General features: G+C 44.7%; 1 protein-coding gene across 3 annotated transcripts in view; it reads right to left on the bottom strand.

The window, feature by feature from the left end:
* Positions 1-2,803: 2,803 nt before the first annotated feature.
* The window catches only part of nudcd1 (NudC domain containing 1), a 40,579-nt gene continuing 28,307 nt past the window's right edge, over positions 2,804-15,075 (bottom strand). For all 3 annotated transcript variants that reach the window (XM_029735948.1, XM_029735947.1, XM_029735949.1), the window contains exons 7-10: positions 13,862-14,009; positions 13,095-13,220; positions 6,689-6,848; positions 2,804-3,515 (exon numbers count right to left, since the gene is read on the bottom strand). In XM_029735948.1, the coding sequence (XP_029591808.1) occupies positions 3,229-3,515; positions 6,689-6,848; positions 13,095-13,220; positions 13,862-14,009 (721 nt within the window). In that variant the 3' untranslated portion in view covers positions 2,804-3,228. The remainder of the gene's footprint in view (positions 3,516-6,688; positions 6,849-13,094; positions 13,221-13,861; positions 14,010-15,075) is intronic.

The following is a 15,075-nucleotide window of genomic DNA, read 5'->3' on the forward strand; positions in this document are numbered from 1 at the left end:
GTCAGTTTTACGAGGGTATGTTTGGCAGCATGCGTGAAGGATGCTTTGTTGCGAGTAGTTGGTGAACCAGGCGAGGCAATCATTTGAGAAACCAAGGCTATTGAGTCTGCCGATGAGGATGTGGTGATTGACAGAGTCGAAAGCCTTGGCCAGGTCAATGAATACGGCAGCACAGTATTGTTTCTTATCGATGGCGGTTACGATATCGTTTAGGACCTTGAGCGTGGCTGAGGTGCACCCATGACCAGCTCTGAAACCAGATTGCATAGCAGAGAAGGTGGGGTGGGATTCGAAATGGTCGGTTATCTGTTTGTTGACTTGGCTTTCGAAGACCTTAGAAAGGTAGGGTAGGATAGATATAGGTCTGTAGCAGTTTGGGTCAAGAGTGTCCCCTCCTTTGAAGAGAGGGATGACAGCAGCTGCTTTCCAATCTTTTGGAATCTCAGACGACACGAAAGAGAGGTTGAACAGCCTAGTAATAGGGGTTGCAACAATTTCGGCAGATCATTTTAGAAAGAAAGGGTCCAGATTTTGCAGCTCTTTCAGAACATCAGCTGACTGGATTTGGGAGAAGGAGAAATGGGGAAGGCTTGGGTGAGTAGCTGTGGGGGGGTGCAGTGCTGTTGACCGCGGTAGGGGTAGCCAGGTGGAAAGCATGGCCAGCCGTAGAAAAATGCATATTGAAATTCTCAATTATAGTGGAGGTGACAGAGTTTCCTATCCTCAGTGCAGTGGGCAGCTGGGAGGAGCTGTTCTTATTCTCCATGGACTTTACAGTGTCCCAGAACTTTTTTGAGTTTGTGTTGCAGGAAGCAAATTGGCTTGAAAAAGCTAGCCTTGGCTTTTCTAACTGCCTGTGTATATTGGTTTCTAACTTCCCTGAAAAGTTGCATAATCACTGTTCGATGCTAATGCAGAACGCCACAGGATGTTTTTGTGTTGGTTAAGGGCAGTCAGGTCTGGAGAGAACCAAGGGGGGTCAAGATCTGTTCCTGGTTCTACATTTCTTGATGCTTATTTAAGATGGTGAGGAAGGCATTTAAAAAAAAATAACCAGGCATCCTCAACTGACGGGATGAGGTCAATATCCTTCCAGGATACCCGGGCCAGGTCGTATCACGGGGGCTGTTTGATGCTAATGCAGAACACCATAGGATGTTTTTGTGTTGGTTAAGGGCAGTCAGGTCTGGAGAGAACCAAGGGTTATATCTGTTCCTGGTTCTAAATTTCTTGAATGGGGCATGCTTATTTAAGATGGTGAGCAAGGCATTTTAAAATAACCAGGCATCCTCTACTGACGGGATGAGGTCAATATCCTTCCAGGATACCCGGGCCACGTCGATTAGAAAGGCTTGCTCACTGAAATGTTTTAGGGAGCATTTGACAGTGATGAGTGGAGGTCGTTTGACCGCTGACCCATTACGGATGCAGGCAATGAGGCAGTGATCGCTGAGATCTTGGTTGAAAAGAGCAGAGGTGTATTTAGAGGGCAAGTTGGTTAGGATGATATCTATGAGGGTGCCCGTGTTTACGGCTTTGGGGTGGTATCTGGTAGGTTCATTGATAATTTGTGTGAGATTGAGGGCATCAAGCTTAGATTGTAGGATGGCTGAGGAGTTAAGCATGTCCCAGTTTAGGTCACCGAGCAGCACGGACTCTGAAGATAGATGGGGGGCAATCAGTTCACATATGATGTCCAGAGCACAGCTGGGGGCAGAAGGTGGTCTATAGCAGGCGGCAACGGTGAGAGACTTGTTTTTAGAGAGATGGATTTTTAAAAGTAGAAGTTCAAATTGTTTGGGTACAGACCTGGTTATGATTGATAGTTTGACAGAAGCCATCCTATATAAACTTATTGATGCTGTTCTGCACACCGCTGTTGTATTGCGCCGTTATTTGCCTGTTTGTAGCCTGCCTGTTAGCTTCCACGAATCTTGCCATTCTCCTTCGACCTCTCATCACAAGCCTTTTTCGCCCACAGGACAGCCTCTGACTGGATGTTTTATTTGCCGCATCATTCTCAGTGAACGTTACACACTGTCGTGCGTGAAAAGCCCAGGAGGACGGTCGTTTCTGAGATACTGGAACCAGCGCACTTGGCACCGACAATCATACCATCCTCAAAGTTGCTTAGGTCACTCGTTTTGCCCATTTTTAATGTTCAATCGAACAGTAACTGAATGCCTTGAAGCCTGCTTTATATAGCAAGCCACGTGACTCACTGTCTGTAGGGGCGAACCATTTGTGAACAGGGTGGTGTACTTAATAAACTGGCCACTGAGTGTATATGGGAACATCCTATATTGATATCACCATTACGCAAGTAATACTTTTTCAATTTATCCTTCTCTTACCCAGGCATGTCAAAATAGGAAAGGAGTAAACAGAAAAGCACAGGTGATATGATGACACATTTTGGGCTTGAGTTCACATGCTTCTTTGTCATTTACTACCAGCACTTCTATAATTTTAGCAAAATGTAGAGGGCGCTTTAGTGAGTTCCTGTGCTCAGAGGCTCTAGATACGTGCCTACGGGGCCTGGTCAAAAGTAGTGCACTATAAAGGGAATAAATAGGGTGCCATTTGGGACTCACAAGGCTTCCCACTTGCCCACTCCTTCCTTGTTCTTGATTGATCAATTAAGGTAATTGATCAGTTATAAACTCCCCTCAGCTGGTTGACTAGGTCTTAAATTGGACACGAATTGAAAGGAAATAACAAAAATCTGCAGACACATGGCCCTCCAGGAATTGAGTTTGACAGCCCAGGTATAAAGGTACAAAACTCTTTTTGACAACAAAAATATTATAACGTTGTTTGGCTTTATTGGAATTTTTTCAGTACATTCTGCTTCTATTATACTGTGAGAACATGAATCATACTACATTTGGGCTCCTAAAGAGTGTCAACACCATAGGATATTCACAGAATAACATACAAATATGAAGACAGACATTTGAAAGTGTAGACATATTGCTGACAGATCAAACCCCTACCACAAATGACATTACACTACCACACTTACTGTAGGTTCTAGATACACTCCTTTTACTTTGTGGAATGGTATAGCTGTCTCAGGGGTAGACAGTGTGTATGGTGGATGGAAACATTCTAAGGGGCAGATTCCCAGACACAGATTAAGCTTAGTCCTGGACTAAAATGCTATCTCAATGGGGATTCTCCATCCCGGATGTGTCCGTAAAACTGGCCATAAAAGTAGTCCCAGATCTAATTGTTGATCTTCAGAACAAATAGGTTGTTAGAGGTCAGGACGAACAGTCTCTCATTGGTTGCTCTGAAGCCTAGGACAATGTTGTTTGACTCCAGGCTGGCCACCTGTTGCTTAGCGACCTGGCCCACCTGACGACCCTGCATCCTGTTGAACAGGACTGTGTCCACCGGCGACGGCTGCCGGTAGATGAACACCCGGCGAAGACACTCCCCCAAGGCGGCATAGGAGAAGTTTGGGGGGCAGGTGGCAAATTTCTTGTCACGTTTCGACGCCTGGACGTAGCCTAGGAGATCCGAAAAATGAAAAAGACAATGAGTAAGTTGGAAGAAAATAAAAACATTTTTGGTTGCACCTCGTGTCACGTTGGTAGAATACCTTCTACTCATCTCCAAAGACACGGAGAAACACAGGGCTTGTTGTGACAAACATCAGCCACACGGGAATTAGCATCGAACTAGCTCAAGATGGCGCCGAAAGACATGGCAGCTCTGCTTCTAGCTCGTATGCAACTTTGCAGTATTTTCTTTTTTTGTGTGTTATTTCTTACATTATTAGCCCAGAAATTTTTTTTGTGTTATTACATACAGCCGGAAATAACTTTTGGATATCAGAGCGGCGGTAACTCACCAGCATTACGACTTTCCCGAATTGGATCCTTTGTTCGTACCCCCCAGGGCAATTGAAGTTATCCCAGAGGCTGCACAAAGACGCCACCAGCAGAAAAGAGGTATTCGCAGTGGACTTCTAGTCTGACTCAGGAGACGTGTACACCATCCACCGCTTCAGAGTATATTACTCGCTAATGTTCAGTCTCTGGATAATAAAGTAGACGAACTCAGGGCAAGGATCTCCTTCCAGAGAGACATCAGGGACTGTAACATACTCTGTTGCACGGAATCAAGGCTCTCTCCAGATATACTGTCCCCGTCTGTACAGCCAGCGGTGTTCAGTCCATCGCGCAGACAGGAATAAAGAACTCTCCAGGAAGAAGAAAGGCGGTGCTGTATGTTTCATGATTAACAATTCATGGTGTGATTGTGATAACGTACAGAAACTCAAGTCCTTTTGTTAACCCGATCTAGAAAACCTCACAATCAAATGTCGACCGTATTACCTCCCAAGAGAATTCCCTTCGGTTATAGTCACAGCCTTGTATATTCCCCCTCACCACGACAGCCCTCAAGGAACTACACTGGACTTTGTGCAAACTGGAAACCACATATCCTGAGGTCGCATTTATTATAGCTGGGGATTTTTACAAAGCAAATTTGAATAAACACGATACCGAAGTTCTATCAACACATTGACTATAGTGCTGCCGCTGAAAAAAAGCTTGGCCGCTGTTACTCCCCCTTCCGGGATGCCTACAAGGCCTTCCCCCACCCTCCCTTCGGCAAATCAGATCACTACTCCATTTTGCTCCTCCATTCCTATAGGCAGAAACTCAAAACAGGAAGTGCCCATCGTAAGGTCTATTCAATGCAGGTCTGACCAATCGGAACCCATTTTTCAAGATTGTTTTGATCACGTGGACTGGAATATGTTCCAGGTAGCTTCTTAGAATAACATTGATGTATACACGGACACGGTGACTGAGTTCATCAAGAAGTGTATAGGCAATGTTGTTTCCACTGGGTGTATTAAAACCTACCCAAACCAGAAACCGTGGATAGTTGGCAGTATTCGCGCAAAACTAAAAGCGCGAACAACTGCATTTAACCATGGAAAGGTGACTGGGAATATGGTCGAATACAAACAGAGGAGTTAGACACTGTGTAAGACAATAAAACAGGCAAAACGTCAGTAAAGAGAAAGTGAAGTCGCAATTCAACGGCTCAGACATGAGACGTATGTGGCAGAGTCTACAGACAAGATTACAAAGGGAAAACCAACCACGTAAGATCGGGGCCCTGGGTCTGAACCCCACCCTGTGCAACTGGGTCCTGGACTTCCTGACGGCCGCCCCCAGGTGGTGAACGGTACGACAACACCTCCACTTCGCTGATCCTCAACACTGGGGCCCCACAACGGTGCGTGCTCAGCCCCCTCCTGTACGCCCAACTCAATCATAAAGTTTGCAGACGATACAACAGTAGTAGGCCTGATTACCAACAATGACGAGACAGCCTACAGGGAGGAGATGAGGGCCCTGGCGGAGTGGTGCCGGGAAAATAACATCTCCCTCAAAGTCGACAAAACCAAGGAGCTGATCGTGAACTTCAAGAAATGCCCCCATCCACATCGAAAAGACCGCAGTGGAGAAGGTGAAAAGCTTCAAGTTCCTCGGCATACACATCAGTGACAATCTGAAATGGTCCACCACATAGACACTGTGGTGAAGAAGGCGCAACAGTGCCTCTTCAACCTCAGGTGGCTGAAGAAATTTGGCTTGGCCCCGATGACCCTCACAAACTTTTACAGATGCACAATTGAGAGCATCCTGTCAGGCTGTATCACCGCCTGGTACGGCAACTGCACCGCCCACAATTGCAAGGCTCTCCACGGGGTTGTGCGGTCTGGCCAACGCATCACCGGGGGTACACTGCCTGCCCTCCAGGACACCTACAGCACCCAATGTCACAGGAAGGCCAAATATATAATCAAGGACATCAACCACCGAGCCACGGCCTGTTCACCCTGCTACCATCCAGAAGGCGAGGTCAGTACAGGTGCAGCAAAGCTGGGACCGAGAGACTGAAAGAAAGCTTCTATCTCAAGGCCATCAGACTTAAATAGTCATCACTAGCCGGCTACCACCCAGTTACTCAACCCTGCACCTTAGAGGCTGCTGCACTATATACATAGACACGGAATCACTGGTCACTTTAATAATGTTTACATATTTCTTTACTCATTTCATATGTATATACTGTATTCTATTCTACTGTATTTTAGTCAATGCCACTCCGACATTGCTCCTCCTAATATTTATATATTTCTTAATTCCATTCTTTAACTTTTAGATGTGTGTGTATTGTTGTGAATTTTTGGATACTCCTGCAGCTAGGAACACAAGCATTTCACTACACCCGCAATAACATCTGCTAAATATGTGTATGTGACCAATAAAATTTGATTAGATTTTAATTACCATTGTGCCATTTCTATAGTAGTTTACAGGTCTCCATCTACACTCACTCTTCACACAAAGAGAACATCGCAATAATGGCATCCAGCAATCACAATCATGTCCTTGAAATACCTAAATGTACTCTCGTGACTGGCAGGCTGTAATTTAAAACAATATGCCACTAGCACACTTTTTGGGGTCAATTTTCATGAGTGTTTTGAGCATGTTAAATAAACTCAGTCTGAGGCAATGTCCTGAGACTAGCACAAAGACGCCACCTGAAAACAAATTTGTTTCCCTGATTTAGCGTTGTAAGAGGTGTGTCTGAGGTGTTGACAGAATTGCCAGTACTAATAATTACTAATCTAAAAAGTTTCTACACGTACCGAGGGCGTTGAAGGTGGCGATGTGTTCCCACATGTTGCTGGGCTGGTCCGGGCGGGGCTGCCACAGCAGGGCGTCCACATCATGACGCAGGCAGAAACTAGGCATCTCAGATGGGTTCAAGTCCACCGTGAACAGGTACTGATGGCTCCCTAAGTTCACCTGGAGAAAGAGATATACTGTAGTAAGACTTTATTAGTCCCAAAAAGATGGTTTGTAGATGTAGACATTTCAACTAACTTTCCACTAACCCTAACCCTTATCCGTAACCTAAAGATATGCAGTTCTTCATCTTGCATCTCTTTTCATCTCTCCAATCATAGCTTTTAGAGCCCAGTGAATCTCAACTCGATTAAAAAAAAGAAAAGTAAAATAGTTCCCTCAAACAAAACCAGAGAATATTATGGTTCCTTTTAATCAAATTATACATAAACATCCATGAAACATACACAACATTCCAAATTAATTGTCTATTAACTGAGGACAGAAAAACAATCAATAGGGACAGAGAATCAAAGTATTCTAATCAGGAGAGGACATGGAACCAGTGCATGCAACCAGTTTTTCTGAATGCATCAGTCTGCCTTCATTATTCCTCCCACAGTGGAGGCAGGAAGAGAGAAGGCGAAAGTGAGAGAAAAAGAAAGACAGCGTGACAGAGAGAGATAGACACGGAGATAGAAAGAGAAAAAGAAATTGAGAAAGACAAAGAGAAAGCCAGAGAACGATTGAGTCCCATTTCGAAGCACATGTTCACACAATTTATACCATGACGTTGTTCCTCTTTATACACGACCTTGTGCTATTATTGTATTGAAAGGTCTGGTCATCCAGTGTTTCACATGTGAATCTCTTTGCCAACAAGTTTTATCGGTAGACAGTTCTCCCCTCCAGTTTCCATGCTCACTTGACATTTGTATCATAAACAGGCCTGTATGTGATTGATAGTTGGCGATTGGTGACAGTTCCACGGACATGAAACAATCCTCAAAGCTATAGTTCACTTTTTTGTGGCTGCGTCCCTCACATTGTCAAATCAGCCAATTGGGATTTCAGAAGTCTTGTTTGTGTAAATATAATGACAATGAAAGTTGTCAACAACAGCTTTGGCCGTAATTTAAAGTCTGCAACGACGTTCAAACATAATAAATTATGTAAGAATAGAGTAAAGCACTACCCTCTGAATCGCTTTACGGTCGGATGCCGAGCAGTTGCCATACCAGGCGGTGATGCAACCGATCAGGATGCTCGCGAAGGTACAGCAGTATAACTTTTTGAGGATCTGGGAACCATGCCAAATATTTTCAGTCTCCTGAGGGGGAATAGGCGTTGTTGTCATGCCCTCTTCACCACTTTCTTGGTGTGTTTGGACCATGATAATTTGTTGGTGATGTGGACACCAAGGAACTTGAAACTCTTGACCCGCTCAACTACAGCCCCTTCAACGTGAATGGGGGCATGTTCGGCCCTCCTTTTCCTGTAGTCCACAATCATCTCCTTTGCCTTGCTCACGTAGAGGGAGATGTTATTGTCCTGGCACCACAATGCCAGGTCTCTGACCTCCTCCCTATAGGCTGTCTCATCGTTATCGGTGATCAGGCCTACCACTGTTGTCATCAGCAAACTTAATGATGGTGTTGGAGTCATGCTTGGCCACACAGTCGTGGGTTAACAGGGAGTACAAGAAGGGACTAAGCACGCGCCCGAGGGGCCCCCGTATATAGAATCAGCGTGGCAGATGTGCTGTTTTCTACCCTTACCACCTGGGGGCGGCCTTCAGGAAGTCCAGGATCCAGTCACAGAGGGAGGTGTTTAGTCCCAGGGTCTTTAGCTTAGTGATGAGCTTTGTGGGAACTATGGTGTTGAACGCTGAGCTGTAGTCAATGAATGTGATTCTTACATAGGTGTTCCTTTTGTCCAGGTGGGAAAGGGCAGGGTGGAATCCAATTGAGACTGGGTCATCTTATTTTTTTGGGGCAGTATGCGAATTGGAGTAGGTGCCCCAAATTCCTAATGAGTTAATTATTACATGATTCATTTAAATTGAGTAAAAATTTAACGTAGTAGGTAATTATTCGATAAATAGCAGTCATCACGCAACAGTAGCTAAGATGGGAAGAAATCTGTCCAACTACAACTGGCTTAGAACAGGGTAGCACGTCTGGCCCTTAAATGTACACGTAGAGCTAACAATAATATGCATGTAAATCTCTCATGGCTAAAAGTGGAGAAGAGATTGACTTCATCACTACTTGTTTTTGTAAGTGAATGCACAGAGGTGTCTGTCTAAACTACTAGCACACAGCTCGTACACCCATGCATACCCCACAAGACATGCCACCAAAGGTATCTTCACAAGGGGGTATCTCCCCAAGTCAAGAAAAGGCTATGGAAGGCACACAGTATTAAATAGAGCCATGGCTACATGGAACTCTACTCAACATCAGGTAACTAATGCAAGCAGTAGAATCAGATTTAAAAAACAGATTATGGAACAGTGGGTACTGTGAAAAGACACACACAAAGGCACAGACACACATACACATGATAAAGACATGCACTCTACACACACGCACACATTGATTTTGTAGATATGTCATAGTTGAGTAGTGGCCTGAGAAGCCACACTTAATGCATTATGAAATGTAATATTTTTTAATTAGCTGTATGATATACCACTAAGTAGCGTTGAGTCACTACTTAAGATTGGCAAATTTGCCACTGGCGCCCTGTGCTCTTCACAGATGAAAGCAGGTTCACACTGAGCACATGTGACAGACGTGACAGAGTCTGGAGACGCCGTGGAGAACGTTCTGCTGCCTGCAACATCCTCCAGCATGACCGGTTTGGCGGTGGGTCAGTCATGGTGTGGGGTGGCATTTCTTTGGGGGGCCGCACAGCCCTCCATGTACTCGCCAGAGGTAGCCTGACTGCCATTAGGTACCGAGATGAGATCCTCATGACCCCTCGTGAGACCATATGCTGGTGCGGTTGGCCCTGGGTTCCTCCTAATGCAAGACAATGCTAGACCTCATGTGGCTGGAGTGTGTCAGCAGTTCCTGCGAGAGGAAGGCATTGATGCTATGGACTGGCCCGCCCGTTCCCCAGACCTGAATCGAATTGAGCACATCTGGGACATCATGTCTCGCTCCATCCACCAACGCCACGTTGCACCACAGACTGTCCAGGAGTTGGCGGATGCTTTAGTCCAGGTCTGGGAGGAGATCCCTCAGGAGACCATCCACCACCTCATCAGGAGCATGCCCAGGCGTTGTAGGGAGGTCATACAGGCACGTGGAGGCCACACACACTACTGAGCCTCATTTTGACTTGTTTTAAGGACATTACATCAAAGTTGGATTAGCCTGTAGTGTGGTTTTCCACTTTAATTTTGAGTTGACTCCAAATCCAGACCGCCATGGGTTGATAAATTGGATTTCCATTGATTATTTTTGTGTGATTTTGTTGTCAGCACATTCAACTATGTAAAGAAAAAAGTACTTAACAAGATTATTTCATTCATTCAGATCTAGGATGTGTTATTTTAGTGTTCCCTTTATTTTTTTCAGCAGTGTACACACACACACACACACACACACACACACAGCTCTTTTATAAGGAACAACTTCCTGTATCCAGACACTCCTTCTGAGGGACAGACAGAAGCTCCATGTCACCACTCAGGAGTGGAAACCACGAGAGCAGACATAGAAAAATAATTATTCTATTTCTATGAGAGAGCAGGTCATCAAGGAGACTTGGTAACAAAAAAAAACGATGTCAATTTGAAGCAGAGTGGGGGGGGGGGGGGGTGAAAGAAAGGGCTCCAAACAAACAAGGTGAACATAAAAAAGACTGAACATTTTAATATCTCATATAATCACTTTACATCAAATCAAAGTTCATTGGTCGCGTACTCAGTTTTCCAGATGTTATCGCAGGTGCAGAGAAAAGCTTGTTTCTACCTACTTAATATGAGATAAAAGCTTTAATATAATACTACAAAACATCAATATAAACCAGTTTTTGTTACATTCACTGTCTATAATTTGACCTGTCAAATCCTAAATCCCAGGCTTTAAAATGACTGTCTGGAGCAGACAGCGAATCCCGATGAAGAATGGCGCCGGAGGGGATGGCTGCCGTTTTAAAGGCTCCTAACCAATTGTGCTATTTTGTGTGTTTTTTCCGCATTGTTGGAACTAATTTTGTCCGAAATGTTAATGCTACCGTCTCTTAAGACCGAAAAGAGCTCCTGGATATCAGAACAGTGATTACTCACCTTGAACTGGACAAAGCTAAAAAAATATTTATTTGTCTGACGAGAAGGATGTAATGTTGCTCCCAGACAGGCCCAAATCCCTGTCATTCGCATGAAGGAAATACAGGGGGCAGAGATCTGGGTGCCTTGAGAGAATTCGTCGGCGAGTGGGTAACCCGCCTCTGCCATCCGTTCTATTGGTCAACATACAAACACTGGAGAATAAACTGGATGAGCTCCGTACAAGACTATCCTACCAACGGGACATAGAAAACTGTAATATCTTATGTTTCACTGAGTTGTGGCTGAACGACGACACAGGTAATATACAGTTGGCTGGGTTTTCCGTTAATCGGCAGGACAGAATAACTACGTCTGGTAAGATGAGGGGTTGGGGTGTGTGTCTATTTGTCATTAACAGCTGGTGCACAATGTCTAATTTTAAGGTAGTCCCGAGATAATACTCGCCTGAGTTAGAGTATCACATGATAAACTGTCGACAGCACCATCTACCAAGAAGTTTTCATCTATATTTCCGTAGCCTTCAATGTACCACCAAAAAAACGACGCTGGCACTAAGACCGCACTCAACGAGCTGTATAAGGCCATAAGCAAACCAGAAAACGCCTATCCAGAAGCGGCACTCCTAGTGGCTGGGGACTTTAATGGAGGCAAACTTAAATCTGTTTTACCTCATTTCTACCAGCATGTCACATGTGCAACCAGAGGAGAAAAAATAAAAAACTCTAGACCACCTTTGCTCCACACAGAGAAACGTACGAAGCTCTCCATCGCCCTCCATTTGGCATATCTGACCATAATTCTGTCATCCTGATTCCTGCTTAGAAGCAAAAACTAAAGCAGGAAGCACCAGTGCCTCGCTCAATACGGAAGTGGTCAGATGACACGACTACTCCTATAAGACCCACATAGATCTCAGCTGTGATATAAATCCAGAAAAAACTACCAGCAGCTTGTTAAGCCGTTGCACCACAGGTTAAAAATCCTTACGTGTCTTTTCTGTGGCCTGGAGTTTTTCCTTATCTCATAACCTGGTCAGGTAAAACTCTGGGTCCTATTTATAGGCTATGACAGGGTCCAACGTTTTTACTCAATGGCCCGACCGGCCGAACAGAATTTGTGTTTAATATAATTTAGCAACGTAAGTCATTACTCCATTCTTAAGCATTGCATTGTCTTAATTGCATTCATTTTTGTTTCTAAAGTATGTAATTTTGAGAATATTTCTTTCCCCCCACTTAAAATAGAATGCTGCCCCTTTAAGACAATTCCGTTTCTGAAAGAGATATCGATCTGGCTGCAGTAGGCTAGCCAATGCTAAAGTGTAAATAATAAGTGACTATCAACAGTGGCCAGCATATTGCTGCTATGTTAACTATTGAAGGTTTAACCTTTGTAAATCACTTTCCCTAAAATAAATAAGATCAGTGAGTAGATTGATGGGTGCTTCTTTTTTGCTCAGGACAGCTCGCAGGTGCTGTGTGAATGTAGCTATCAACTTCTGTACTGATTGAGAAGTTGTGACTTGCAGTAGAATGCTGTACTTGAATGAACGGCCAATCATATTGCTCAAATACAAAGAGCACGACTATTCTGCTTGTAGTCTTCAATAGTTTTCCATGGTAGACCGCGACAGAGCAGGTAAATGTTGAACTGGAACGCAAAAATGCGCTGAGAAGTAAATAGCCCGGTCACTGCCGCTGCTTTGAAAGTGGTGTGGCAGCGCTACACCGAATATAAAATTACTGTGGCAAATGCTGTCTCGCCACATGTTTTCTGGTGGCTCTGAGCCAATGCCAAGTGTACTCAATTGGTTCTACTAACACAGCAGCCTGAGAGACATTCTAGGCATCTGAATTGAGACATTCTAGCCATCCTAATTGAGTCTAATGGATAGCTCTCTTAATTTCAAATAAAGAACCCCAAGATATGTGTGTGGACAATTCCATGTTCATTAAATCAAGACGAGCGTCGCTGACGACGCAAATGGAGAAGGTGTGCATGTCTACTGCGCCACTGTGGGGCCTCTTAGGGGAGAGGGGCTGATGTGGATATGACCAATAGGGGCTCACTGATAACAATGAAGGAGGGAGTGGATTAAAGGAGGGTGGCAAAAAGTGTCTCACCACGTGAGTGGGCTTGAGAGACTCTCCATCGAAGCGTGTCAGGTTGGAGCTGTCTTCTGGGAAGCCATCGCAGTCCTCCAGCTCCTGGGCGTTGCACGGGGGCTTGTCCTTGTCTGGGTTGGCATTCTGAACTCAGAGAAATGGAAGCAGAGATATTGGATAGCGTTAACAGTGAGAGGATGCATTGAATTCATTCATTAGAAGCCAATGGCGATGGGAACGCTAAATCCCTAAATGAGCAGTGAGTGGTTAAACAAGTTTGGACTGAAAATATAATAAAAAATAGGAAGCTGAGACTGAGGCAGCTCAAGAGAACTGGACATGATGGTGTGAGGGAGAAGTAGAGCTGATTTGAAAAACTAAAGAGGGAGGGGTGAGAGTGAGGAGAAGACCTGAAGGTAGGCGAAAGGGGCAATAAGAGGCTAAAAGTGAGGGCTCAGTGAGGGGGTTGAAGGGGGGTCAATTTAGGGGAGATTAGATGCATAGAGGCACAGAAAGTAACATCAAGATTGGAGGTAAAAAGAGAGATGGACAGCAAATGAGGGGTTCATAAAGGATAAATAAAGACTGAGGGTGTTGAGGAGAGCATAGGATTGGATTCATCATCAGTAACCCAGGGTCATGTTCATTAGAGCAATGGAAAAAGGAAAGATGCATTTCAGGTTAAGTAATCACTCCCTGTTTCACTCCTTTTTCTTCCGTTTCATGACTAATGAACACTTCCCAAAATTAAAAGACAAGGCTCAGCAAATGTCAGTGAGTCTCACCATGTCCTCAGTAGTGAGGTATGTCAGTCTCTCGTGGAGCAAGGCCGTCTGCTCCTCACTCATCAGGAACTCTCCTCTCCCGTCTCCTCCAGTCAGCAGCTCTGGCCACATGGGCCCCTCGCTCCTCTTCTGGAGAGTCACCTCCAGGCTAGGAACACACACAGAGACAGACAGGGTGGTAGGACTATACTGGCTGAGGGGTATGGTGGATAATTGCAAGATTATGTTATAATACTTTTATTGTATCAAATGGTTGTTTTATGCAACAGAATAGAGGATTCTTATAACTATTGTGTGTGTGCTCTACTGTGGATGGGCCTCTGGGAGATAACACTGACAGGAGATTTACGATGTCTTTTGGGTGATAAAACATAAATAGACCGCATTCCAGAGCATGAGTTAATGTTTCTGTTCTATATGGTACCAAGGAGAGATGACCCCAGGGCCAGACCCTGGTCTGCACACAAAGATGACTGTTTTTACAGCAGATACTGTCTGCTATGAATTATAGGTAACTTTCAGACAAATCTTAACCTTGTGATCCATTCTATACACCTGTTGTTTGTCATGTAGGTTGAAAGGGGTGTATGTTGGCTATAAAATACCTTTGTACTTTTGTCTCGGGGCTCTCAACGAATGATCGGAGCGTGAATTGTCAACCAACCATCCATATCGTAGAGCACTCAATCGATTGACTTTATATGTGTGCGTTGTATTGATCTGATCCCTTATTAATAAGTGATTCAAAATTTAGTTCAAGTATAACTCTGACTTGTGTGATAAGTTTGTCTCTCCTCATTTGATAGTAAAGGAATTAGCCACATTTGGTGACGTGTACCGCTCCTGACGACCTGGATAAATCGTGCACGAGGGATCCCTCAAACTTGGGATCTCAGGGAGACCACACTTCGGGAACGAAGCAGATGGACCCACCTTTGATCTGAGAGGCAGCGAGCCGAGTGGATACCACATCGCAAACTTAGTAAAATAAAGAGGTGAGCGAAACACGCAAAGTCAAGTTTTTAAGAAAAGCCTCTGATACGTAGGCTCCGAGTGTGTATTCCTGTGTGAGGGGGGCACCTTGGAGGCGTAAACAGGGCTGAGTCAGTGGAGGATGATCTGAGAGTTAGTCGACTCAAAGACACCTATCATTGGTCGGGTTGCGGGCGACCTAGAGCCGTCCTGACACTGAATTGATCACAGTGGGGATTGGT

The sequence above is a fragment of the Salmo trutta genome, chromosome 36 (assembly GCF_901001165.1).
Source record: "Salmo trutta chromosome 36, fSalTru1.1, whole genome shotgun sequence".
In the NCBI taxonomy this organism is placed as follows: Eukaryota; Metazoa; Chordata; class Actinopteri; order Salmoniformes; family Salmonidae; genus Salmo; species Salmo trutta.